This window comes from Mus pahari, chromosome 1 (assembly GCF_900095145.1).
Source record: "Mus pahari chromosome 1, PAHARI_EIJ_v1.1, whole genome shotgun sequence".
Classification (NCBI taxonomy): domain Eukaryota; kingdom Metazoa; phylum Chordata; class Mammalia; order Rodentia; family Muridae; genus Mus; species Mus pahari.
The window spans coordinates 86079278-86102208 of record NC_034590.1 but is presented as its reverse complement, the minus strand read 5'-3'; the positions used below and the strand labels follow the sequence as shown (position 1 = coordinate 86102208).

At 40.3% G+C, this 22931-nt stretch overlaps 2 protein-coding genes and 3 non-coding genes across 5 annotated transcripts in view; all 5 read left to right on the top strand.

Annotated features, from left to right (window-relative positions):
- The window catches only part of Pik3c2a (phosphatidylinositol-4-phosphate 3-kinase catalytic subunit type 2 alpha), an 87985-nt gene extending 75279 nt beyond the window's left edge, over nt 1–12706 (top strand). The window contains exons 25-32 of the mRNA XM_029535813.1: nt 596–705; nt 2608–2815; nt 4630–4754; nt 6884–7001; nt 7093–7165; nt 7527–7636; nt 7721–7846; nt 9740–12706. Coding sequence (XP_029391673.1) covers nt 596–705; nt 2608–2815; nt 4630–4754; nt 6884–7001; nt 7093–7165; nt 7527–7636; nt 7721–7846; nt 9740–9922 — 1053 coding nt within the window. The 3' untranslated portion in view covers nt 9923–12706. The remainder of the gene's footprint in view (nt 1–595; nt 706–2607; nt 2816–4629; nt 4755–6883; nt 7002–7092; nt 7166–7526; nt 7637–7720; nt 7847–9739) is intronic.
- A 3615-nt stretch (nt 12707–16321) lies between these two features.
- On the top strand, nt 16322–19435 carry Rps13 (ribosomal protein S13). Its single transcript, XM_021220990.2, has 6 exons — nt 16322–16427; nt 16565–16613; nt 16739–16817; nt 17440–17609; nt 18132–18232; nt 19358–19435. Exons 1-6 carry the CDS (start codon nt 16405–16407, stop codon nt 19389–19391), a joined length of 456 nt encoding a protein of 151 aa, XP_021076649.1. The 5' UTR covers nt 16322–16404; the 3' UTR covers nt 19392–19435.
- Nucleotides 17269–17355, top strand: LOC115062982. The gene has a single exon (XR_003842875.1). It is a non-coding gene; the product is annotated as a small nucleolar RNA SNORD14 (small nucleolar RNA).
- On the top strand, nt 18779–18879 carry LOC115062901. The gene has a single exon (XR_003842809.1). It is a non-coding gene; the product is annotated as a small nucleolar RNA SNORA32 (small nucleolar RNA).
- Nucleotides 18912–19044, top strand: LOC115062890. Its single transcript, XR_003842798.1, has one exon. It is a non-coding gene; the product is annotated as a small nucleolar RNA SNORA25 (small nucleolar RNA).
- Nucleotides 19436–22931: the final 3496 nt, after the last annotated feature.

Genomic DNA, 22931 nt, shown 5'->3' with positions numbered 1-22931 from the left:
CAATGGAGGAGCTAGAGAAAGTACCCAAGGAGCTGAAGGGGTCTGGAACCCTATAGGTGGAACAACAATATGAACTAACCAGTACCCCCAGAGCTTGTGTCTCTAGCTGCATAAGTAGCAGAAGATACCCTCTTCGGGCATCATTGGGCAGAGAGGCCCCTTGGTCTTGCAAACTATATATGCCACAGTACAGGGCAACACCAGGGCCAAGAAGTGGGAGTAGGTGGGTAGGGGAGCAGAGCAGGGTGAGGGTATAGGGAACTTTTGGGATAGCATTTGAAATGTAAATAAAGAAAACATCTAATGAAAAAAAAAAGAGAAATAACACACAAAATAAAAGGTGCTATAATTGTTGTGACTGGAATTGTTACAGTAAACATAATCCTAGGAGGGAGATTGGGATTTTACATGTTTCATTCCATAAATGGACTTTACTTCCAACAAGTCATGTGACTTCTTAACTTTAAGTTTCTCATTTGTAAGTCACTTAAATACCCAAGATATTAACAAACTCCTCACATGTATGATAATTTTTGTTCTCTTAATTCTAAGTACTTGACCAACAGAAGTTTTAACAATTTTTTTCCTCCTACAGATGATTCCTTCAGGATTGCCAGAACTTACAAGTATTCAGGATTTGAAATATGTTAGAGATGCACTTCAGCCACAAACTACAGATGCTGAAGCTACTATTTTCTTTACTAGGTATGGCATGTTTAATTTTGTCAAAAAGTCCTTTGTGACAAAAAGACTAGGGATGTAGCTCAGAGGTAAAGTCCTTATCCTCTCCTCTGTAAGGTCCTGGTTGTTTATTCACCAGCACTGCAAGAAAAAGTTACTAAAAGTTGCAGCAGTGCTTTAAAAATGTTTATTTCTCTCAAAGTATAACCTCTGGTTTTTTAGTACATGATTTCTACGGAATGGATCTTGCTTATAAACATCTAAGAAACATGTTTTCCACAGTAATGATAATGTGCTTCTTTTAAGGTTTTTTCCTGAGATGATTTATTTTTCCAATATTCTATCATAATAGTTTCTATGGATACCACAACCCAGTAGGAGACTGATACTCTAAGGCTGTAAATTATTGCTTCATTGACAGTATTTGAAGTGCATGTCAGGAAATGACTAGCATTTGAATGTCACTGTTGCTTTCAATAAAAACAGATATTGGCAAACATGTTCTAAAGACCCAGCGATCATGTTCACTGAATTCTGTTGTTATGTCTTCTGGGAATGGAGCTCACTTTTTTCCTCCTCCTTCCTCTCAGAGAGGAGGTAGCTTTTCCTAAAGTCAAGTTTGGCTGAAATGAAGGAAGCTGACTTTTCTTTTCTTTTTTTTTTTTTTTTTTTTCCAAAGATGTATTTATTATATGTAAGTACACTGTAGCTGTCTTCAGACATTCCAGAAGAGGGCATCAGATCTTGTTACAGGTGGTTGTGAGCCACCATGTGGTTGCTGGGATTTGAACTCAGGACCTTTAGAAGAGCAGTCAGTGCTCTTAACCACTGAGCCATCTCTCCAGCCCCCAGAAACTGACTTTTCAATGCTTCCCAACTTAATCAACCAATTTGGGTGTTTATAGTTTTTATTGTGGTTGTTGTTCCTCTCCATTAGGGCTGGGGACCAAACCTAGGGCTGTGTACTTATAAGCATTTTGCTACAGACCTACACTCTCAGTCTTACTGGTTTTGTTCTAGTCGTTGGTTCCCCTAAGTGAAGCAAGTAAAGAACTACCAAACTACATCTTAGCCCTTAGATATATTTCTGAGTCTTGTTGTTCCTTTGGTAACCTAAATATATAATCCTAGTCTTCCTTACAAAGTGCTTCTGCAAATTCCACCATTTCAAAACTTCTTTTCCTAATTAAGTATGATCATGATTATCTAAGGGAATCTTGCCACCAAATTCTCTCATGCTACTTAATAGATTTTGTTTGTTTGTTTGTTTTGTTTAGTTTTTTTCAAGACAGGGTTTCTCTGTGTAGCCCTGGCTGTCCTGGAACTCACTTTGTAGTTCAGACTGGCCTCAAACTCAGAAATCCGCCTGCCTCTGCCTCCCGAGTGCTGGAATTAAAGGCATGTGCCACCACGCCCGGCATAGATTTTTTTTTTAATATGACTTAAAATGGTAGTCATCTTTTTAGTAATATATTAATCATCTTCTAGTTCTATAGCTCTTTGGTCTTGGACCCTATATGGCTCAGGAAATCCAGATATTATTTCTTTATGTCAGAGATGCATTTTAACAGATTTTCTTTGGCCCAAAGAAAAATAGAGTCCTTGGCAGAAAAATAAATCTACCTAATACTTTACTTTTTGAGAACACTTTTATTATTTCCTCTGTGTGTGGTATGTGCTGCCGGCTTGTACAGCAGGCAGAGGATAATAATAATATAGGGGTTGGTTCTCTCCTTCTACAGCGTGAGTCCTGGATTAGACTTAGATCATCGGGCTTGGTGGCAAAGATCCTAGCCTGCTGTGCCATCCCCATAGCCTGCTCTTACTTAATATTTTAAAAGGAAGTGGTTTTCATCTTTTATTATCTTAAGTTTAAAACATGTTCCATGAAAACTCACTATTAACAAGTTTCTGATCATTTTGTAGGCTGATTGAGTCAAGTTTGGGAAGCATTGCCACAAAGTTTAATTTCTTCATTCATAACCTTGCTCAGCTACGTTTTTCTGGCCTTCCTTCTAATGATGAGCCCATCCTTTCATTCGCACCAAAAACATACTCCTTTAGACAAGACGGCCGGATCAAGGAAGTCTCTGTTTTCACATACCATAAGAAATACAACCCAGATAAACACTATGTAAGTTTGTTCAGTATGTAGATGATCATGTATAAGGTTTGTGTTGTCCTTTGTTCACTTTTCACTGACTTCTTGAAGTTCTAAGCATTGGGTTTTTGTTTTTCTTGTGCTTGTTGCTTCCATGAATGGTCTAAAATAAGTAAATGTACTTAAACAATATGATTTTGATTGTTTTGTAAATTTACTTAAAAATCACAAAGGCCAAAATACATTCTTTTGGTGTCAAAGTAATGTTTTTCTCATTACTCTCATCTTTTCTTGTTTCAAAGGTAATCTTGCTTGCTCTAATAGATTTAACAGTACAATTCAAAAAGTCTTAAAACTTGAGCCGGCATGGTGGTGCATGCCTTTAATCTCAGCACTTGGGAGGCAGAGGCAGGTGGATTTCTGAGTTCAAGGCCAGCCTGGTCTACAAAGTGAGTTCCAGGACAGCCAGGGCTACACAGAGAAACTCTGTCTCGAAAAACCAAAAAAAAAAAAAAAACTTAAACTCTCAGCTGGGCTTCGTTATGCACGCCTTAATCCCAGTACTCAGGAGACAAAGGCAAGCACATCTCTGTGGCTGAGACTAGCCTGATCTAAACACCTAGTTCCAGGAGAGCCAGGGCTGCTTTAGAGAGAGCTTGTTTCAGATAAACCAACCAAACAAATGAACAAAAATGTCTGAAGCTCTCATTCTACCTTTTCTTTTCTTTTCTTTCTTATTTTTTTTTTTTTTTTGTATCAAACCCAGGGCATTTAATGGTTATATAAGATTTATTAAATATACACAAAAAGCTTGGGTGTTTTTGCTTTTCTGTGGTTGGATCTTACTATATAGCACTGGTTGTCATGGAACTCTGCATAGATCAGGCTAACCTTCAACTCACAGAGAGTCATTTGTATCTGACTCTCAAGTGCGAATTAAAGGCTTGTACCAACATGCCTTGCCAAACCTTATTTTGAAACAAATACAGGATCTGTATTGTTTTTTTCTACACTCTTTGAGGCTATTATTACTTACCCTTGTGCAGGTTTCCCCCCTTTTATTTCATGCAAAATCAATCCCAGTTTCTCAGGAATGGTAGCCACTGAGTTGCACCTCTCTCCTTCATGCTAATATTTTGTTAGATAATGTTTCTGGGTTTGCTTTGTTTCTTTTGTTTTGATGTATGATGAGTAGTTTTTAGAAAACAACTTCACTTTTAACCATTTTATTGAGGTTATATTGTCATTGATTTTATAATGGCACTGGTAAGTATACAAAGTTTATACACACATATGCCTCTCATTTTTTGTGGATGTACCTGACTCTTCTTACAGTATTCAAAGTATTGTAACTTAGAGGAGTTGAAATATCCAGTAAAATGTTCCCTTAACTCCTATCCCATAGTTTTTTTGTTTTTTGTTTTTTTTTAAAATGTTTTTTAAATCCTAAACATTTTTTTCTTTTTGTTGGAAATATATATATATATATATATTTGATTTTTCAAGACAGGGTTTCCTCTGTGCATCCCTGGCTGTCCTGGAACTCACTCTGTAGACCAGGCTGGCCTTGAACTCAGAAATCCGCCTGCCTCTGCCTCCTGAATGCTGGGATTAAAGGCATGCACCACCACCGCCCAGCAACTTTCAAGTTTTTATTTGAATCTTCCAGTATCTAAATTCAATCTCAGAATGCAGTGATGTATACTATAAATACAACAAACTCTATTCACTATGTCGTAATAGTAATATATATTACCAAGGTTAAAAGCACTTGCACTATAAATTTTTATATCAGGAAAGGAAGTTTCATTATTATGTAACGTGCCTATCACATGATTTCTTTTCAGATTTATGTGGTTCGAATTCTGAGAGAAGGACACCTTGAACCATCATTTGTATTCCGGACATTTGATGAATTTCAGGAACTTCACAATAAGCTCAGTATTATTTTTCCTCTTTGGAAATTACCTGGGTATGTTCCTATTTTTGCAAAAATTCATACTTTCCTATGTAGGAACAATATGTTTTTATATGTAGGTGAGAAATTGGTTAGCATTTTGTTCCAATTAAAATAATAAGTATCGGGCGGGAGAGATGGCTCAGTGGTAAAGAGCACTGACTGCTCTTGCAGAGGTCCTGAGTTCAATTCCCAGCAACCACATGGTGGCTCACAGTCTGGGGTGTCTGAAGACAGCTACAGTGTACTCATATGCATAAAAAAATAAAGAAAATTTAATCTTTAAAAAAAATAATAAGTATCTTATACAGAACTGACAGTAGATAAAGAGCTAGAATTTTATGTTGAATTAGAATGTGACTAAAATCTTAAATTAGGCCTGGTGATGCATGTATACCGGAAGCAGGGGCAAGAGGACACTAAAGATTTTTTTTTTTTTAAGATTTATTTATTTTATGTATATGAGTACACACTGTAGCTGTACAGATGGTTGTGGGCCTTCATCTGGTTGTTGGGAATTGAATTTAGGACCTCTGCTCGCTCCAGCCAACCCCATTTGCTCTGGTTGGCCCTGTTTGCTCCCTTCCAAGGATTTATTATTATAAATAAGTACACTGTAGCTGTCCTCAGACCCACCAGAAGAGGGTGTCATTACAGGTGGTTGTGAGCCACCATGTGGATGCTGGGATTTGAAGTCAGGACCTTCGGAAAAGCAGTCAATACTCTATCTGCTGAGCCATCTCACCAGCCCAAGATTTTATTTTATTTTTTTATTTTTATTTTTTGCTTTAAGTTGTGTATGTGTCTGTGTCTGTGTATTTGCCATGTTGGTGCCTGCAAAAGCATTGGACCCCTGGAGCTAGAGTTACAGTACCCATTGTGAGCTGACCAGTGTGGGAGCTGAGAACTGAAGTCGGGTTCTCTGCAAGAGTAATACATGTTCTTCACGGAACCCTTATTGCTTAGCTTTTTATCTGACTTCTTTTGTAAAGCCTTAGATTTACTGTAGCTTAATGACCAGTAAGTAGTTTTCCTTTGCCACATTCTTCACATACAAGATTTCAAAACAAGGAGGCAAAATGGGTATCAAAGTAAGTTATTGCTGGGTGTGGATCTCTATGAGTTCAAGGACAGCCAGGGATATGATATGCAGTGAGACCTTGTCTCAAAAGATATATAAAGTCTGGTTTAGGTGGTAGTGGCCGCACACACCTTTAATCCCAGCACTAAAGAAGCAGAGACACAGGCCGATCTCTATAACTTGGAGGCAAGCCTAGTCTATGGAGAGTGTTCCAGGAGAAGCCCTGCCTTGAAAAGCCATACACCACACACGCGCACACACACACACTCGGGCGTATGTTACTGTCTAAACTCATTTTTCTTTTTTACCATCACCAAAATAAGAGTTGAGATGATGGTTTTGGCACCTGATTTAGGGCCTGTGTCATTGTTTGTGTATCTTCTTTTATGATTATTAAGTAGTGATTATTTTAGAGATAAGGTCGGGTAAGATATTTGTGAATTATTAAAGCTAAGACCAAATAACAGAAAATTAATAACAAAACAGGAAAGTATTAACATATGTATCTTCCCCCTACCTCCTCCAGGTGTTGTTAAGAGAGGGTCTCATATAGCCAAGGTTTGCCTGCAGTTTACTATATAGCTGAGACTGGCATCCAGCTCCTGATCTGCCTGTCTCTACCTCCCATGTGGCCCTAGGGTTACAAGCATGTGCCACCCTGCCCAGCTAAGACATGCATCATGATGTCAAGACTTACATAAAGAAGATAAGTGGGCTGGAGAGATGGCTCACTAGTAAAGAACACTGGCTGCTCTTCCAAAGGTCCCGAGTTCAATTCCCAGCAACCACATGGTGGCTCACAACCATCTGTAATGGGCATCTGATGCCCTCTTCTGGTGTGTCTGAAGACAGCGACAGTGTACTCATATACATGAAATAAGGAAGGAAGGGAGGAAGGAAGGGAGGAAGGGAAAATAAGTATTTAAAAGTAGCTTATCCCCAGTGCTTTGAGTGATACAGGCAAAAATATAACAAAGTATATTTCTAAGTAAGTGCTGTTCATGAGTCTACAAATGCTTTCTGATGAAATAATTTAAATCCTGTTTTTGTTTTTCTTTTGTAGCTTTCCTAATAGGATGGTTCTTGGAAGAACACACATAAAAGATGTAGCAGCCAAGAGGAAAATTGAATTAAACAGTTATTTACAGAGTTTGATGAATGCATCAACAGATGTAGCAGAGGTGACTTTCCAATCTAAGAAGTAAATATAACGTAGTCTACTTTGTGTTATATAATAGTTAACTAATGAGCCTTTTTTCTCTTCAATCTTAGTGTGATCTTGTTTGTACTTTTTTCCACCCTTTACTTCGTGATGAGAAAGCTGAAGGAATAGCTAGGTCTGCAGGTGAGCTTATATTTTTTGCTCCTGGTTGATAATTGATGACTTTTGTGGTGGGGTACAGGTGGATGTGTGGATACATGTGTGTGGATGCCAGAAATCAGCTTTTGGCATCAATCTCCAGGTGTGTATCTCCCTCCCTCCCTCCCTCCCTCCCTAAAGATTTTATGTGTATGAATATTTTTCCTGAATGTATTCATGTATATCATACACATGCCTGCAGAGGTCAGAAGAGGGGATTACATGGCATGAGATTTACTTTTCTTATCTGCTTCCTCTCACTATGCCCTCATGCAGCAGTTCTTTTGCTGAAGTGTGAGCCATTTCAGACACATTGAGATGAAGAGGAAAGTATTTCTGTTTTCAGGTGCAGTTCCCTTCAGCCCAACTCCAGGCCAAATAGGAGGAGCAGTGAAGTTATCTGTTTCTTACCGAAATGGCACCCTCTTCATCATGGTGATGCACATCAAAGATCTCGTGAGTGGTGACAAATGATGACTGTAGAATAAATTTGTACCTCGGTAGGAAGCACTACTATTAAGAGACTGCTTTTCTTTTTAGGTGACTGAAGATGGAGCTGACCCAAATCCATATGTCAAAACATACCTGCTTCCAGATACCCACAAAACGTCAAAACGTAAAACCAAAATTTCACGTAAAACTAGGAACCCAACATTCAATGAAATGGTAAGCTAAGCTTCATTTCTAAAAATTTCCAAGAGTAGTTGTTTTGAGATTTCAATGCTTTTATTTCTGTAAGGTTTACTTATTTTTATGTGTATTTAGTGTTTTGCTGCCATGTATGTAAATGCAGTGGATGTGTGTGTGGAACCCACAGAGGCCGGAAGGTGGTGCTGGTTTCTCTGGAACTGGAGTTACAGGCATTTGTGAACTTCCTTGTAGGTGATGAGAATTGAACCCAGGTCCTCTTTTTAAAAAAAAAAAAAAAAAAATGTGAGCTGAACAGTATTGAGTATAACTTGCTGAGATACTCACGGCCAACTAGCAGATCAGTTAAAACCTGCTAAAATTCCCCCATCTTGATCCCTTAACTATTTTTCATATAGACGTATTATTTATGTACCTTAACATTTCATCCACACAAAAAATGTCTGGTCAGAGATTGGAAGACAACTTGAACTTTTATCAAGATTATACCCATGCATGGGACTAAAAAAATGGCTCAGCACTTACAAACACTTATTCTTTCAGAGGACCCAAGTTCAGCCCAAGCACCTATATCAGAGAACTTAAAACTGCCTTTGACTCCAGTTCTAGGGGATCTGACACCATCTTCTGGCTTCCATCTTCTGGATTCCTCAGGCACCTACACATGTATGAATATACATGATTTTATTTTTAATTTAATGAATAAATTTTGAAGAGTAAAAAGCCAGGTGGGGTGGTAAATTCCTGTACTTGTAGCTCTTTAGAGGGTTGAAGCAGGAAGATTATAATGTAAATTGAAGGTCAGCTTGGGCTATCTATTAGAAGACTCTGTGTCTGTGTGTGTGTGTGTGTGTGTGTCTCTCTCTCTCTCTCTCTCTCTCTCTCTCTCTCTCTCTCTCTCGCTCGCTCGCTCGCTCGCTCGCTCACAGACACCTACCTGTAGAAGATCATTCACTCTTTAAAAATGCATGCAGTGGGGCTGGTGAGATGGCTCAGCTGGTAAGAGTACCCGATTGCTCTTCCAAAGGTTCAGAGTTCAAATCCCAGCAACCACATGGTGGCTCACAATCATCCTTAACGAGGTCTGACTCCCTCTTCTGGAGTGTCTGAAGACAGCTACAGTGTACTTACATATAATAAATAAATCTTTTAAAAAAAAATGCATGCAGTGTTTACCAAAGAACACTTTGTATTACTCTTGTAAAATAGCAGTGGGTTTTTTAGTGGCTTTTCCACTAGTTAACCCAATAGTTGATGTTACCTCGTCAAGACAGTAAGATGCAAGCGTCCATGTGGTCGTTTTAGTCAGACAGTAAGGCGAACTAGAGCGTTTCTCAGAACTTACTGTAAAGGTCTGTGGGAAAGTAAAAAAATTGAGTGTTGTGATGAAGATTTGAAGTAGCAGTAGCTTTGAGCACCACAGATCTGCCGCACACTGCACTTTCACTGTGGGCGTTATCTTCTCGTGACTAAGAAGTTATCCCTCCCTGCATTTAAAGAAAAGAAAACAATGGAATTTTAATCTGTTTTTGCAAGATAATTTTAAAATTATATTATCAAACTTGTTTTCCTTTCATCCTCTTTTTTTTTTCTCCACCTTAAGGTAATCACCAGGTAATTTCTTTTCCTTTCCTCATCACTTCCAGCTCACAGAAACCATGTCTGAGAGTTTGGGGATCTGTTTTTTGACAGTGATTGGTCCTGCTTTATTCAGTGTCTTTGTTGAACACTCACAGGACTGATAGTTCAAACCAAGACTCCAGAAGTGAAAAACATGCTTCTGATGCACTAGACTAGAGAGAACCCTGCTGCTCTAGTCAGTGCCATTCATTGGATCACTCTTTGACTGATGTCTTAAATTTTGTTAAAGATTCCAAGAAACCAATCCTTATCCTTTTTCCCCACATCTAGCTTGTATATAGTGGATACAGCAAAGAAACTCTGAGACAGAGAGAACTTCAGCTGAGTGTACTCAGTTCAGAATCTCTGCGGGAGAATTTCTTCTTGGGTGGAATAACCCTGCCACTGAAAGATTTCAACTTGAGCAAAGAGACAGTTAAGTGGTATCAGCTGACTGCGGCAACATACCTATAAACTTCCAACTTCTGAGCTTTGGAAGCAAGGAGTTATAAATGTATGCACATGTGAACTTTGTATAATTTCATACTTTGGCAGAAATTATAAACTTAACATGTTGGACCAACTGTCAGTCATATGACTAACTTTTATAGATTTTGGGAAGCCATTGCTGTTTCAAAGTTATTTTGTTGAATGCTACCAATCCCAAACTTAATATATACTAAGTCCTGAAAAAGACTTTGACATAATACTGTGTCATTTTGGTCACCTTGTCTGTACTCTTCCTACACAGACACAGCAAATTGTTTTCTGTTATGCACCTCACAGCCTTTACCACTGTGTATGTTCACAGACACCAAAGGAAAGATGCAGCTGCTACTCAACAGGCTGAAAAGCAAAGCACAAATAGTAGTCAGAATGCTAAGAACCACTAAGTAGATTATAGAAGTAGAAAAAAATACTATTTTTATTCATTGTTAAAACCTTTTCAGAGTAAGTGCCAATCACTGAAGTTGTAAATAATAGTGCCTTAACTATATGCTTCACTGGCACTTCATTTCTGATTAAAGAGCAAGTAGTTTTCATTCATTTTCACCTTACTGAGGACAGAATGTCATGTACATTTACTAATGGTTTCTCCACAAAAATACTATTTCCTCTATTCTGGTTGTTATTTTCACATTAAGCTATTTAACTTAATGTTTATTGCCCAGTAATTGAATGAGATTCATTGATATTCTAAATTGGTATTCTAAATTCTGTCATTCCATTATAATTTGTAAGGGTGTGAACTGAAATTGGAGTTTCACTTCCATGTATTTATACTTTATTCCCTCATTAAACAAATGAAAATTGTTCAGCTTTATGCCAATTTTTGTTTGGTAAGGTGCCCAGGCAGGATAAGGAGTTAGGGTCCTGACTAAATTTTAATTTAGACATTTATGGAAGGTGTTGTGGTAAACTGTCCTGTATTTGTAAACATTGTACATTCACATGAAAGAATTATTTTCTATAATACAATGAAATCAAAATTTCAAGAGAGAAGTGTGAAGTTACTGTGGAGTAGCCATTAAGAATAAGATTCATTTTTAAAGCCGGGTATGGTGGTACACGCCTTTAATCCCAGCACTTGGGAGGCAGAGGCAGGCGGATTTCTGAGTTTGAGGCCAGCCTGGTCTACAAAGTGAGCTCCAGGACACCCAGGGCTATACAGAGAAACCCTGACTCAAAAAAAAAAAAGGTTCATTTTTATTTCCCATTTCAGACATAATTTTGTTTAGTTTTGATAAACATGTATATATAATAAATTTCTTGGTTAGAAGTTCAAATATTTTTAGAAAGGTAATAGAGATGTAGCAGATTTGGTAGTTAAGAGAAAACTGACAAACTACTTAATTAAGGGTACCAAGAAAGGACAATCTGATTCAGTTCGCCAGAATAAAATTTTTATGAAGTGTACAAAGTGATTGACAGAAATGATGATGCTTACAGAGTTAAATTAAGAGTTAAGAGTGTTATCATTGGAATACATTTTTAAAAAATCAAAACTTGAAATATTTGGTGCCTAACACTATGGTCCATTTGTAGGGAAACATGTATGAGTATGTGAATTTTTTATATTAAACTGTGTTGTCTACTTGATAATTGAAATGAAGATCTAAGCACCGTTGTTTGCTTTTTCCACAATTAATATTTCCTTAAATAGTTCTGCAGATGTGAGTAGCACTAGAATATTTTTTTTTCTTTTGAGAGAAACCTAATTCCATTCCATGAGTCACCTAGCTACTTTAAAAAATGCTGTTTGTAAAAGGTGGTCACTGACTGGACTCATGGACCTTTTTGTGATCTGTTACCGTGTATCTTAGCAGAAACAGAATTAAATTGTAATGTCACTTCAGTGACAAGAAATCTGATTAATATCTAAAAGTATATATTATAATTAATACTGTATAGTTAACAAGAATTCAAAAGGTGATATTGTCTCTTAATTTAACTCAATTTGTGCCTTCTTTGGTCATTAGAATACATATATTTTAATATAAGTTATTTCTTTGTAAATGCTAATTTTCAGCCCATACCAAAAATAGAGTGATAGGGAGGAGAGAGTAGCCTCTGTGCACTACAACTGCAGTCAATTATAGTCAGCTGGCTTTCTAAAGCATCGTAACAGTTACCTTAAAGTAAATCTGAAAAGAAAACGCTAAACAAACAGGCCAAGACACTAATTTTTATATATATCATATTTATAACTACCTTCAAGTAAAAAATAATTCTGCTACATACAAGTCCTGTGCCAGAATTCTTTGTTCTTGCCAGTGCTCTAGGATCTGAAGATGATAGCTCATCCCAAGAACCTGTTTTCTCTGAGGAATCCAATGAGAATTGGCACCAATGCTTTTTATTACTGTGTTTATGTGAATGAGTTGTTAAAGCATGTGTATCTTTTTTAAGTACTTTTTTTTTCAAATTAAAGTTGTATATAAAGTTCAGAATCTTGCCTTAAATTGTTTAATTCTTTCTAAGACTCATGAATTGTAACATTTAAAAAAATTCACTTTTGATAACTCAGATTTTAAAAAAACACTGAAGACCTGCTATTATGATATATTACTTACATGCTGTTCACTAGCAATGCAAATATGGATGTGATTACTAGTGTCACCTGTAAGAACAAAATGCTTTAATTATATCAGCATAGTGAGTTAAGATGTATAATATTTTTATTACTACTTGGAATATATTCATTGTATTGAATGTGACTTCATAACTATACTACAATTATATTAAAATATTTCTGAAATAAAGGAACTCACCTGTCATTTCCTTCCTTCTTGATTCAGTATTTTGGTTTCAAACTTTAATAATATAATTATTTCATCTTACCCAGAAGTTTGTAAAATTTATCCTAAATTTGAATGTGATTCTTTGAAGGTCTGGATAATCAGCTACAGCCTATCACTTCCTGAGATGTGAATTCTGTGTGTATAGTTCTTGGTCTGTGAAAGTTCACTACGCCACGTTCTAGTTCACAGAGCTGAGAATTGCAAATTAACACCATACCTTTATTCTGGATTATGAGCACAAGGCTGGCTGTCTAACCTAATAATTCAAAAACAGTATAAAGACCTTGAAAGCACAATTAAGGGGCTGTTGAGATGGGTCAACGGCTAAGAGCACTGGCTGCTCTTCCAGAGGTCTTGAATTCAATTCCCAGCAACCACATGGTGGCTCACAACCATCTATTAGAGGATCTGATGACTTCTTCCAGCAGGCAGATATATATGCAGCAGAGCACTCGTACATTAAATAAAAAGCCAAATCCTCATGCTGCCCACTAGCCTCTGGCTCCCAAAATCTTCAGAGAGAGATGGCTTATGTAAGCTTATCCTTTGAAATAACTGAGTCCTTGCCTGAGTGCTACAATGGCTTTCTGTTGTTGTAGAAGACTAGAGTTTGGTTCCCAGTACAAAGTACAAGTGCTTATTACTCTAGCTATTACCCGGTATCATCTTCTGGCCTCTGTGGGCACTGCACTCAGCTTGCACAGCCATATAAACAAGTAATTTAAAAAAAAAAAAAAAATGCCGGACGTGGTGGCACATGCCTTTAATCCCAGCACTCCGGAGGCAGAGGCAGGCGGATTTCTGAGTTCGAGGCCAGCCTTGTCTACAAAGTGAGTTCCAGGACAGCCAGGGCTACACAGAGAAACCCTGTCTCGAACCCCTCCCCTCCCCCCAAAAAAATTGGGGGGTGGATGGCTAGAGAGAAAGCTAAGTGGTTAAGAGCATTTACTGGTCTTGCAGAGGACTTGGGTTCAGTTTCAAACACCCATGTAGCAACTAAGAATTTTCTGTTAACTCCACTTCCAAAATATCTGATACCCTCTACTGGCCTTCATAGGCACTGCAGGTACTGTGATGCCAAGACAGACAAGACACACATCTTTAAAAGTATATATTTTCCAGGTAAACAACATGTTACTATGTATAGGATTAGAAATGTGCTTGGTGCCTTTAATCCCCGCACTTGGGAGGCAGAGAGGCAGGCGGATTTCTGAGTTCGAGGCCAGCCTTCAGAGTGAATTCCAGATCAGCCAGGGCTACACAGATAACCCGTCTCAAAAAACCAAAAAAAAAAAAAAAAAAAGAAAGCGAGCGATCTTGGAATGAGTAGAAATAAGGGCAAAGTGGAAGGACATGAGGCCAGGAACTTGGGTTTTATTTCAAATGCATAGAGAAAGTATAAAAAGAGGGCCCCTGAGATGGCTCAGTAGCCAAAAGTGCTTGCTGTACACTGACTACTCTAGTTTGATATTCAAAGCCAGGTAAACGGTGAAAAGACTCCACAAGGTTATCCTCTTACCCCATACTCACACATTAAGTCTTTTTAAAAATAATTTAGATCTTGCAGAGCTCCTGAGTTCAATTCCCAGCAACCACATGATGGCTCACAACCATCTATAATGGGTTCTGATGCCCTCTTCTGGTGTGTCTGAAGACAGCTACAGAGTACTTATATAAAATAAATCTTTAAAAAAAAAAACAAACAATTTAGAGGGATTTACAAAGACCACTGACCACTAGGCGGACAATGGATTGTATACAGATTGGGACACCACTGAAGCTGCCTGAGAGATGATAGGATTGGGGTACCCTGGAAACAATTAAGTATTTGATACACTTCTGTGGTGAGATGTGTTGGAGTGACTCATGGAAATGAGAAAGACTATATAACCCTAAATTTGTTTTGTTTTGTTTTTTTTTTAAAGATTTATTTATTTATTATATGTAAGTACACTGTAGCTGTCTTCAGACACTCCAGAAGAGGGCGCCAGATCTCGTTATGGATGGTTGTGAGCCACCATGTGGTTGCTGGGATTTGAACTCAGGACCTTCAGAAGAGCAGTTGGGTGCTCTTACCTGCTGAGCCATCTCACCAGCCCCAACCCTAAATTTGTATTCGGACAAATGTGTTAAGAGTGAAATGAAGAGCCGGGAGTGTTGGCGCACGCCTTTAATCCCTGCACTCGGGAGGCAAAGGCAGGCGGATTTCTGAGTTCGAGGCCAGGCTGGTCTACAGAGTGAGTTACAGGACAGCCAAGGCTACACAGAGAAACCCTGTCTCGAAAAACCATAAAAAAAAAAGAAAGAAAAGAAAAGAGTGAAATGAAGTATTCTTGCTTAGGGATTGCGACTTGAAGCCAAGCTTGATGTACGGATCACATATCTGGGCTAAAAGTGTGAATCTGGTTAATTAATCAAATACAACTTTGCCAGGAAATAAATACAAATTTGGTTCAAGTTCCCAATGTTTTGGAAGACTTATTCAACTAGTGATGGCTCAAGCCTTTCATCATCTCAGCATTTTTTTTTTAAACATTTATTCATTTATTATATGTAAGTACACTGTAGCTGTCTTCAGACACTCCAGAAGAGGGCATCAGATCTTGTTATGGATGGTTATGAGCCACCATGTGGTTACTGGGATTTGAACTCCGGACCTTTGGAAGAGCAGTCGGGTGCTCTTACCTACTGAGCCATCTCACCAGCCCAGCATTTTTTTTTTAAAGAGAGAGAGGCAGAAAGACTTAAGTGTGTTTGAAGCAAGCCTGGTCTACAAGGCGAGTTCCTGAACAACCAGAACTACATTGAGGGACCCGGTCTCAAACACAACAAAAGAGAAAAACGGATCAGAGTTTCTGTAATGTTTTAAACCTCTCACTTGTCTTTTTTTTTTTTTTTTAATAAGATTTATTTATTTATTATATGTGAGTACACTACCTCTCACTTGTTAACAGGGTCTTGTAGATCTCAGTTTCTTCTTTCTTGGGTCCATGTTTTTGTTGTTTTTTGTTGCATTTACAATAAACTGTTCTATTAACCCATTCTTGGAACGCTCTGTGGTGAACCGGACTAGGTCATCCTTAAAAGACCAACTCCCGGGGTTGTCCCTTTCCCCCTCATCTTCTCGAACCTTCTTTCCTCGTTCCCAACTCTTCTCCGACGGAGGCCAGCGGTTCTGCGCTCCGCCTTGTGTAGAAAAGGCGCGCAGACAGGACAGACCGAGGCGGGGCTCGGAGCCTAGAATTAACGATCTAGAGAGCAGCGCCGGCTGCACCCGGGCATTGCGCTCATCCCACACCGCACGAGTTCGGGGCCGCAGAGGGAGCCCTGACAAACCCGCACCTTCTCCAAATCCTTCAGCCCAGGGCTCGAGCCCGCCGTAGGTCCCCTCGGATGCGACTTCTAGAAACTAAAGTTAGAGACTGACTTCCGGCACTGGCTAAGAGCTAGAGCAAAGGGCTCAAGGCGTATAGGTGGAACGTCTCGCCGCAATGCCTTCTGGGACGCGTAGTCTCGCGGGTTCCGGTGGCCACACCGCGTAGCCCCGCCCCCGCGCGAGAGCAAGCGTCGGTGAGTGGCGTCACTTCCTGTCCGGCTTGACTTCCTGTGCCGCTTCCTACCTCGTTCTCTCTTTGCTGCCAGACCTCCGCCATCATGGGTCGCATGCACGCTCCCGGGTGAGCCCGCGGCGCCGACCTGGGTTGTGGGGCTGGGGCGCGGGGCTGAGAGAGGAAGATGCATGATGCAGGTGAAGGGACAGTGGGGCTGCTTGGGGCGCGGGCCGCCGCTTTACTCCCTATACTTGTGTTTTCAGGAAGGGCCTGTCCCAGTCGGCGCTGCCCTACCGCCGTAGCGTCCCGACGGTGAGTAGAGGCTGAGGGTTGGAGGGCGGCGAGGGGAGCGATCTGTGCGCAGGAGGATGGGACCCGAGGTGGAAGGTTGCCGCCGTGCTCTCTCATCCTAAGGCCGATTTCTGTTCCGTCTGCAGTGGCTGAAGTTGACGTCGGACGACGTGAAGGAACAGATTTACAAGTTGGCCAAGAAAGGCCTGACTCCCTCCCAGATAGGTGAGTGTTGATGTAATCTCTTCCTGCTGCTCTCGTACGATCTGGAGAAACAGATGTGTCCAGTCCGTTTGTTAAAAAGGTTCCTCCTGCTTCCACGGCCGAGCCAGGACTGTCCGGGATTGAGTCACATCTAACTGAATTGACTCTAAGCTACTGTGACTTTGTACAAACGGGAAATAACTCGTTTCTTGGTAACATGGTTCTGGAGTCTGGGATAACTGCTTATAGGAGGAAAATACCCTCTTTAGGACATAGAAAGTACGCTAGAAATAGGCAGGAAAAAAAAACATGTGAAATGGGCTCAGCGGATCTGAAGTAATTGGAGGTTTAAAAACAATAACATGCAGTTTTAAAGATAGGTACAAATAAATGTTAGGCTGCTTTTAAGTTAGCATTAAGTGTAAAAGTGGAAGTCACATTGGTTCCTCTGGTCAGCTGTGTTCTGGCATGCTCACTGTGATGATGGTGTTCCAACATTCGCAGTTTCCACCAGAAGGACTTTCCATGTTGGGTTGACCTTCCTTGGATGTCTGAGTGAGCTGGTAGTTTGGAGTTTTGCTGTTAGAGGTTTATCACAAGCTCAAGGTTTTGTGTGTGTGCTTGAGTGTGTTTCTCCTTTCAGGTGTGATCCTGAGGGACTCGCACGGTGTGGCACAGGTCCGTTTTGTGACTGGAAATAAAATCTTGAGAATCCTCAAGTCCAAAGGCCTTGCCCCTGACCTCCCTGAGGATCTCTACCATTTGATTAAGAAAGCGGTTGCTGTCCGAAAGCACCTTGAGAGGAACAGAAAGGTAAGCAGGACAAGAGTATTGTGTGGAGACACTTGCACTGTTGGTCTTGAGAGGGGAGAGCGCACTCGAGTCCTCCCAGGTGATTCTGGGTGCTGGCTAATAGGCAACATGATAGTTTCCTAGAGATGGGTGGTTTGATTTTTAGTTCCCCTAAATGTTATTACGTCCAGTTGGTCCCAGGTACTGGGGCTCTTGTGTAGGTTTGTGACTATGGGCCTTAATTCTAGGAGATTAAATTGCCTCTGTGGGTTTGGTGATGCATGGCCTTGGTTACTGGAGTTTGAGACCAGCCTGGTGTAACAAGTTGTAAGGCAACCAACTTCTTATTCTATATAATAATAGGAAACCCACCCCCTTAAAAATTGACTTAAGAACTTAACTGAAGCCGGGCATGATGGTGCATGCCTTTAATCCCAGCACTCGGGAGGCAGAGGCAGGCAGATTTAAAGAACTTAACTGAACCATAGAAGCTATTTAGTTACTTATTTGTTGGTGGTTTTCTTAAATCTCTTTTATTTTTAGGATAAGGATGCTAAATTCCGCCTGATTCTGATAGAGAGCAGAATTCACCGATTGGCTCGATACTATAAGACTAAGCGGGTGCTCCCGCCCAATTGGAAATAGTGAGTATATAGTTTTTGGTTGCCAAATCAGCTAGATAGTAAATAATGGATGGTGGTAGGCATTTTGCCTTTTTAGTCTTGTGGTTAAGTGCCATTTCAGTTCGTCTCTGTCATAGTAGTGGGAAAGCTTACATGGGTGATATATAATCCCATGACATTGTTCAGTATAGATGTTACCTAGAGGCAAGCAGGTCTCTGCATTTGAGGCTGGCCTAGTCTACATAGTTAATTCCAGGACAGCCAGAACTGGTTGGTTTATGGTGTTTGAGGGGTTGGGTTTTTTTTGGAGGGGGGGTTCTCCTAAAGGTAAGAAGAGGTCATAGTCTGCACAGAGAAACCCTGTCTCAAAAAGATGGCGCATGCCTTTAATCCCAGCACTTGGGAGGCAGAGGCGAATCCCTGTCTTGAACCCCCCCCCCCCCCCCCCCAAAAAAAAAAAAAGGCACACACATTTAATTACTTAGAAGTTGTTGATGACTGTGTCTTTAAACCAAGGACAGATAAGGCAAGTAATGGTCATCTTAGTCATGTTACTTATTTTTATAATGGTCATTTCCAAGGTTTTTAGAATGCAGTTTCTTATTTGCTGTGGACATGACCATAAAGAAATTCCCAAGAGGGTTAAACGTTTGTTTGTGTGTATATGTTTGTATGTATATGGGAGGCAGGCAGGCAGTGAAGGTCATTTCAAAGAGGGCTTTTTGGGCTAAAGAACCCGCAGCTCTTAACGCTGTGACCAAAGATTAATATTCTTCACAGAGCAAATCCTGCACTGTTTTGATAGTGCTGTGTTTTTCTGAGAAGATAACATGCAAAAAGAAAAAGAAAAAAGAGGTGATAGTTGGCAGACACTGGTAAAACTGAATGAAACCCCCTTGTTTGTTTCATGAACTGCTCGCTATGATAAGCATACAAACATTGACAGTTTATGCCAGATAGGTAGATATGTCCACGATTTGACCTTAAATATCTGGCTGAGAATTAACCGTTCAACCTCATGGGCTTGGTTTGATACATTGTATGCAATTGGGTATTGTAGCTGTTTGGGGATAGCTCCAGTCACAAAGAGAATCGATGAGTCCTGAAGTCCGGTGCTAATCCCATTTCTCCCTGTTTTTTTTTCAGTGAGTCGTCCACAGCCTCTGCTCTAGTGGCATAAATGCTGTTGTGTGCACAACAATAAATTCACTTTGAGTAAATTCATGTTTTGTGGTTCTTTCTGTGTCGGTGATGCATGTGTTGATGGGGAATGTTTTGGCATCTGTTTAGTAGGTGGTTTCCCTAGCCACTTAAACTCCTAGTCCATCTGGTGCAAAGGTTGGTGGGTTGTTATTATCAACATGTGGGAGAACTGTAAGACACTGGGAAGTTGTGGAAGTTTGAGAGCTCTTGTTATATTCAGTGTTTAAAATGTGTGAGGTGTTAGTGAGCATAGTCAGCGTTGCTGACTATGAGAGCTGATTCCACCTTCTGGGGGTGTCTGAAGTCTACATTCTGATCGAGGAGTGAATTTACTTTGTGGCTGCATCACAGTCATACAGGGCTTTCAGAAAGAAGAGGAAATTCACCTTGTAAGCTGGACAACAGGCTGGATCAAACTCCACTTCAAAAAGAGCCCTAACCCTTAGAGATTGTATCTGTGGGAAGTCTGTCCATGTTGCCTGGACATACTAGACTGAAACAACCATCTCAGGACTGATGATGGGGTTTGGCAGCTTAGGGTGCTGAGTAGTGAGCCTGATGACCTGAGTTAAACCCCTGGTGGGAAGAAACTTCCGTAAGTTGTACTTTGAATTTAAAATATGGCGAGTGCACACAAGTATTTAAAAACTCATCCTAGTGACAGAATGGGATGAAGGTCTGGATACTGATACATGACTGGTTGTACTACATAAGGGTTTTAATCCACAGAAATGTGGAGACAGTGCTAGTGGGTGAGATAGCAAGGGCCAGGGGGTAAAAGGTTTATAGCATGTTAGCCCTGTACTTGGGAATCAGGCTGACTGAGGTCAGGGCCACACAGTGTAACCCCTTAAAACCATGTATTTCTGCATTTTCCTATACTGTTTGCTTTCCTTGCACATTGACTCTTGTTAGCAGGCTGGCCTTAAGTTTAGAGACTTGCCTGTGTACTCAGTTCTGGCGTTAAAGGCGTGTGCCTCTCCCAGTTAAGTACATTTTACTTTACAAAGCATTTCATATTCTTGGTAACATCTCCAACCCATGGAAACAGCAGGTACACAATTTGTTGAAATCTGTGAGAATCTAAAATTTACATGTTTTCTTCAGTTGTCTTCCTTTTGAAAAAAAGTGACCTGTATCTGCTATGTGCCTTAGACAAAGCTTGAAATGCTCTGTTTTTATAATAGTTCAGGTTCATGAAGTACACCACCATTACCAAGGTTTGTATCTCTGGCCTGTGCTTTATTGAACGTCTGAACGATTCACTGGCTTTTAGTAACCTTTCGCTTTGCCACAGATCCTTGCCCTTGAGTGCAGTGTGTGTGTGGTGGACAGCTAGCTTTAGGGATCCTCACCTGCCTTGGTTCTCGCCCCTGCACTGGGTCCTCCTGCTAGCTGGCCTTCCAGCTAGGTGATTGTGCTCCTCTGCTCTCCATCCCAACATAGGATTGCTGGGCTCACTAGCATTTGTAGGCATAAACCAGGAGACAGACAGGCCTGATCTATAGAACAAGTTAGGGCCAGCCAAGGCTACATAACAAGACCCTTTCTCAAAAAGGTCAGTGGAACGAGGGGCTTTATGATGTCTCTCTTTTTTTTTTTTTTTAACTTTTTTTTTAAGATTTATTTATTATATGTAAGTACACTAGCTGTCTTCAGACACTCCAGAAGAGGGAGTCAATTACAAGATGGTTGTGAGCCACCATGTGGTTGCTGGGATTTGAACTCAGGAAGAGCAGTCTCTTCCCCGCTGAGCCATCTCACTTGCCTGCAGTTCTGGGGGCTTGGATAACTTCCGCAGGGCCCTCTGGGCATATACTTACACAAACACGCAGTTTTTCTTTTTTTTAATTAAAAAAAAAATAACTGCCAGGACTGGGAGATAGATGGTTCAGTGGTTAATAGTACTGACTGCTCTTCCAGAGTCCTGAGTTCAAATCCCAGCAACCACATCCAACCATCTGTAATGGGATCTGATCTCTCTTCTGGTGTGTCTGAAAGAGAGCAACAGTGTACTCACATAAAAATAAATCTTAAAAAAAATAAAACAAAGGGGCTGGTGAGATGGCTCAGTGGGTAAGAACACCCGACTGTTCTTCCGAAGGTTCAGAGTTCAAATCCCAGCAACCACATGGTGGCTCATAACCATCCGTAACAAGATCTGACACCCTCTTCTGGAGTGTCTGAAGATAGCTACAGTGTACTTACATGTAATAAATAAATAAATAAATAAATAAATCTTTAAAAAAATAAAAAGCCCTTGACTTTTTCAGGGTGGAGCTGGTGATGGATAAGTGTACTTGCCATCCAGTCTGGGTACCATATCCTGGAAGGTGAGAATCCACACCTGTGTGTTGTTCTGATCCTCCCTAAAACAGTGTAAAAATAGATAAAAGTCATAAGCTTACCTACAGTCTCCCAGTTAGTAACTCAGCCCTTTCAGTATTCTCTAACGTGCTTAACCGCTGCGTAGGAAAAGACAATGTCTTGTGTTTTGAGACAGGGTCTCTCTGTATAACACTGGCTGGCCCTGAGTTCTGCACAGTGGAAATGATTAAGACTAGGAAACTGTCCTTTTCAGGCTCTCTGTTGATTGACAGAGAAATAAAAGTCTAGATTGGAAATAACTTTCTGTAAAAACCGTCTTGGTGTTAATTGTTCCTGACTTAGGAGCAGGAAGAGATTGGTGTTGCTGTGAAATCAGCTGTCGTTGTGATTCTTCTGGCTTCAGACCCACTCAAGTCACCTCCTCTGCTTTTAGGACTCACTGCCCAACAGTGCATGAGCTGCAGTAATACCCAGCTTTTAATTTTTATTTGGTCTGCTGGGTGCTCCATACCCTTTCAGCCCACTGCTGCCCTGCTGCTGTGGGAAACTTTGAATTACTCCTTTGACAACTTCACCACCCCCATTTCAATTCTCTTTTTTAGGGTTTATTTGCACATCAGACTTTCTGGTCCCTCTAGTTTTCCTATCTTTTTACTATCCATTAACATCTTATTCCCTTGAAAGTTTCAATGATATCTTCTAATCTGTCTACCTAAGAAACATCGTTTACCTATTTCTGAAGTGTGAAAACACCACACTGCTTGGCTTTATATCACTAACGAGATGATACAGTGTGGATTGTACTTCCCTACCCAGAGGAGCAGGCACAGATGCTCAAGAGCAGAGATAACAGGAAGTGATGTGAAGTAGGAAGTGGTGCAGTGCGTTGACAGAGTGATGACAGTTGAACATAATTTTTCTTACAAATCTAATTTTTAATAAAGTTGATGTTTAACTGGCTTGCAGGATTTCTGACTTTTTTGTTTTTAACTAAGCGTGGGTTTCTCTGTGTGTAGCCCTGGCTGTCCTGGAACGCCCTCTGTAGGCCATACTGGCCTTAAACAAGAGATCCACTTGCCTCTGCCTTCCAAATGCTGGATTAAAGGTGTGCACCACCACTGTCTGTCGGATTTCCAATTTTTTTTTTTTTAAATGCAAGTCAACAGTTGCACAGCCTCTGACATTTCCA

Bases quoted from the DNA above. Each gene is read 5' to 3' on its own strand.
- Rps13 (XM_021220990.2), top strand. From the start codon at position 16,405: ATGGGTCGCATGCACGCTCCCGG. The intron at 16,614-16,738 runs GTGAGTAGAGGC...TTCCGTCTGCAG, and splicing joins ACCGCCGTAGCGTCCCGACG to TGGCTGAAGTTGACGTCGGA. The intron at 18,233-19,357 runs GTGAGTATATAG...TTTTTTTTTCAG, and splicing joins CTCCCGCCCAATTGGAAATA to TGAGTCGTCCACAGCCTCTG.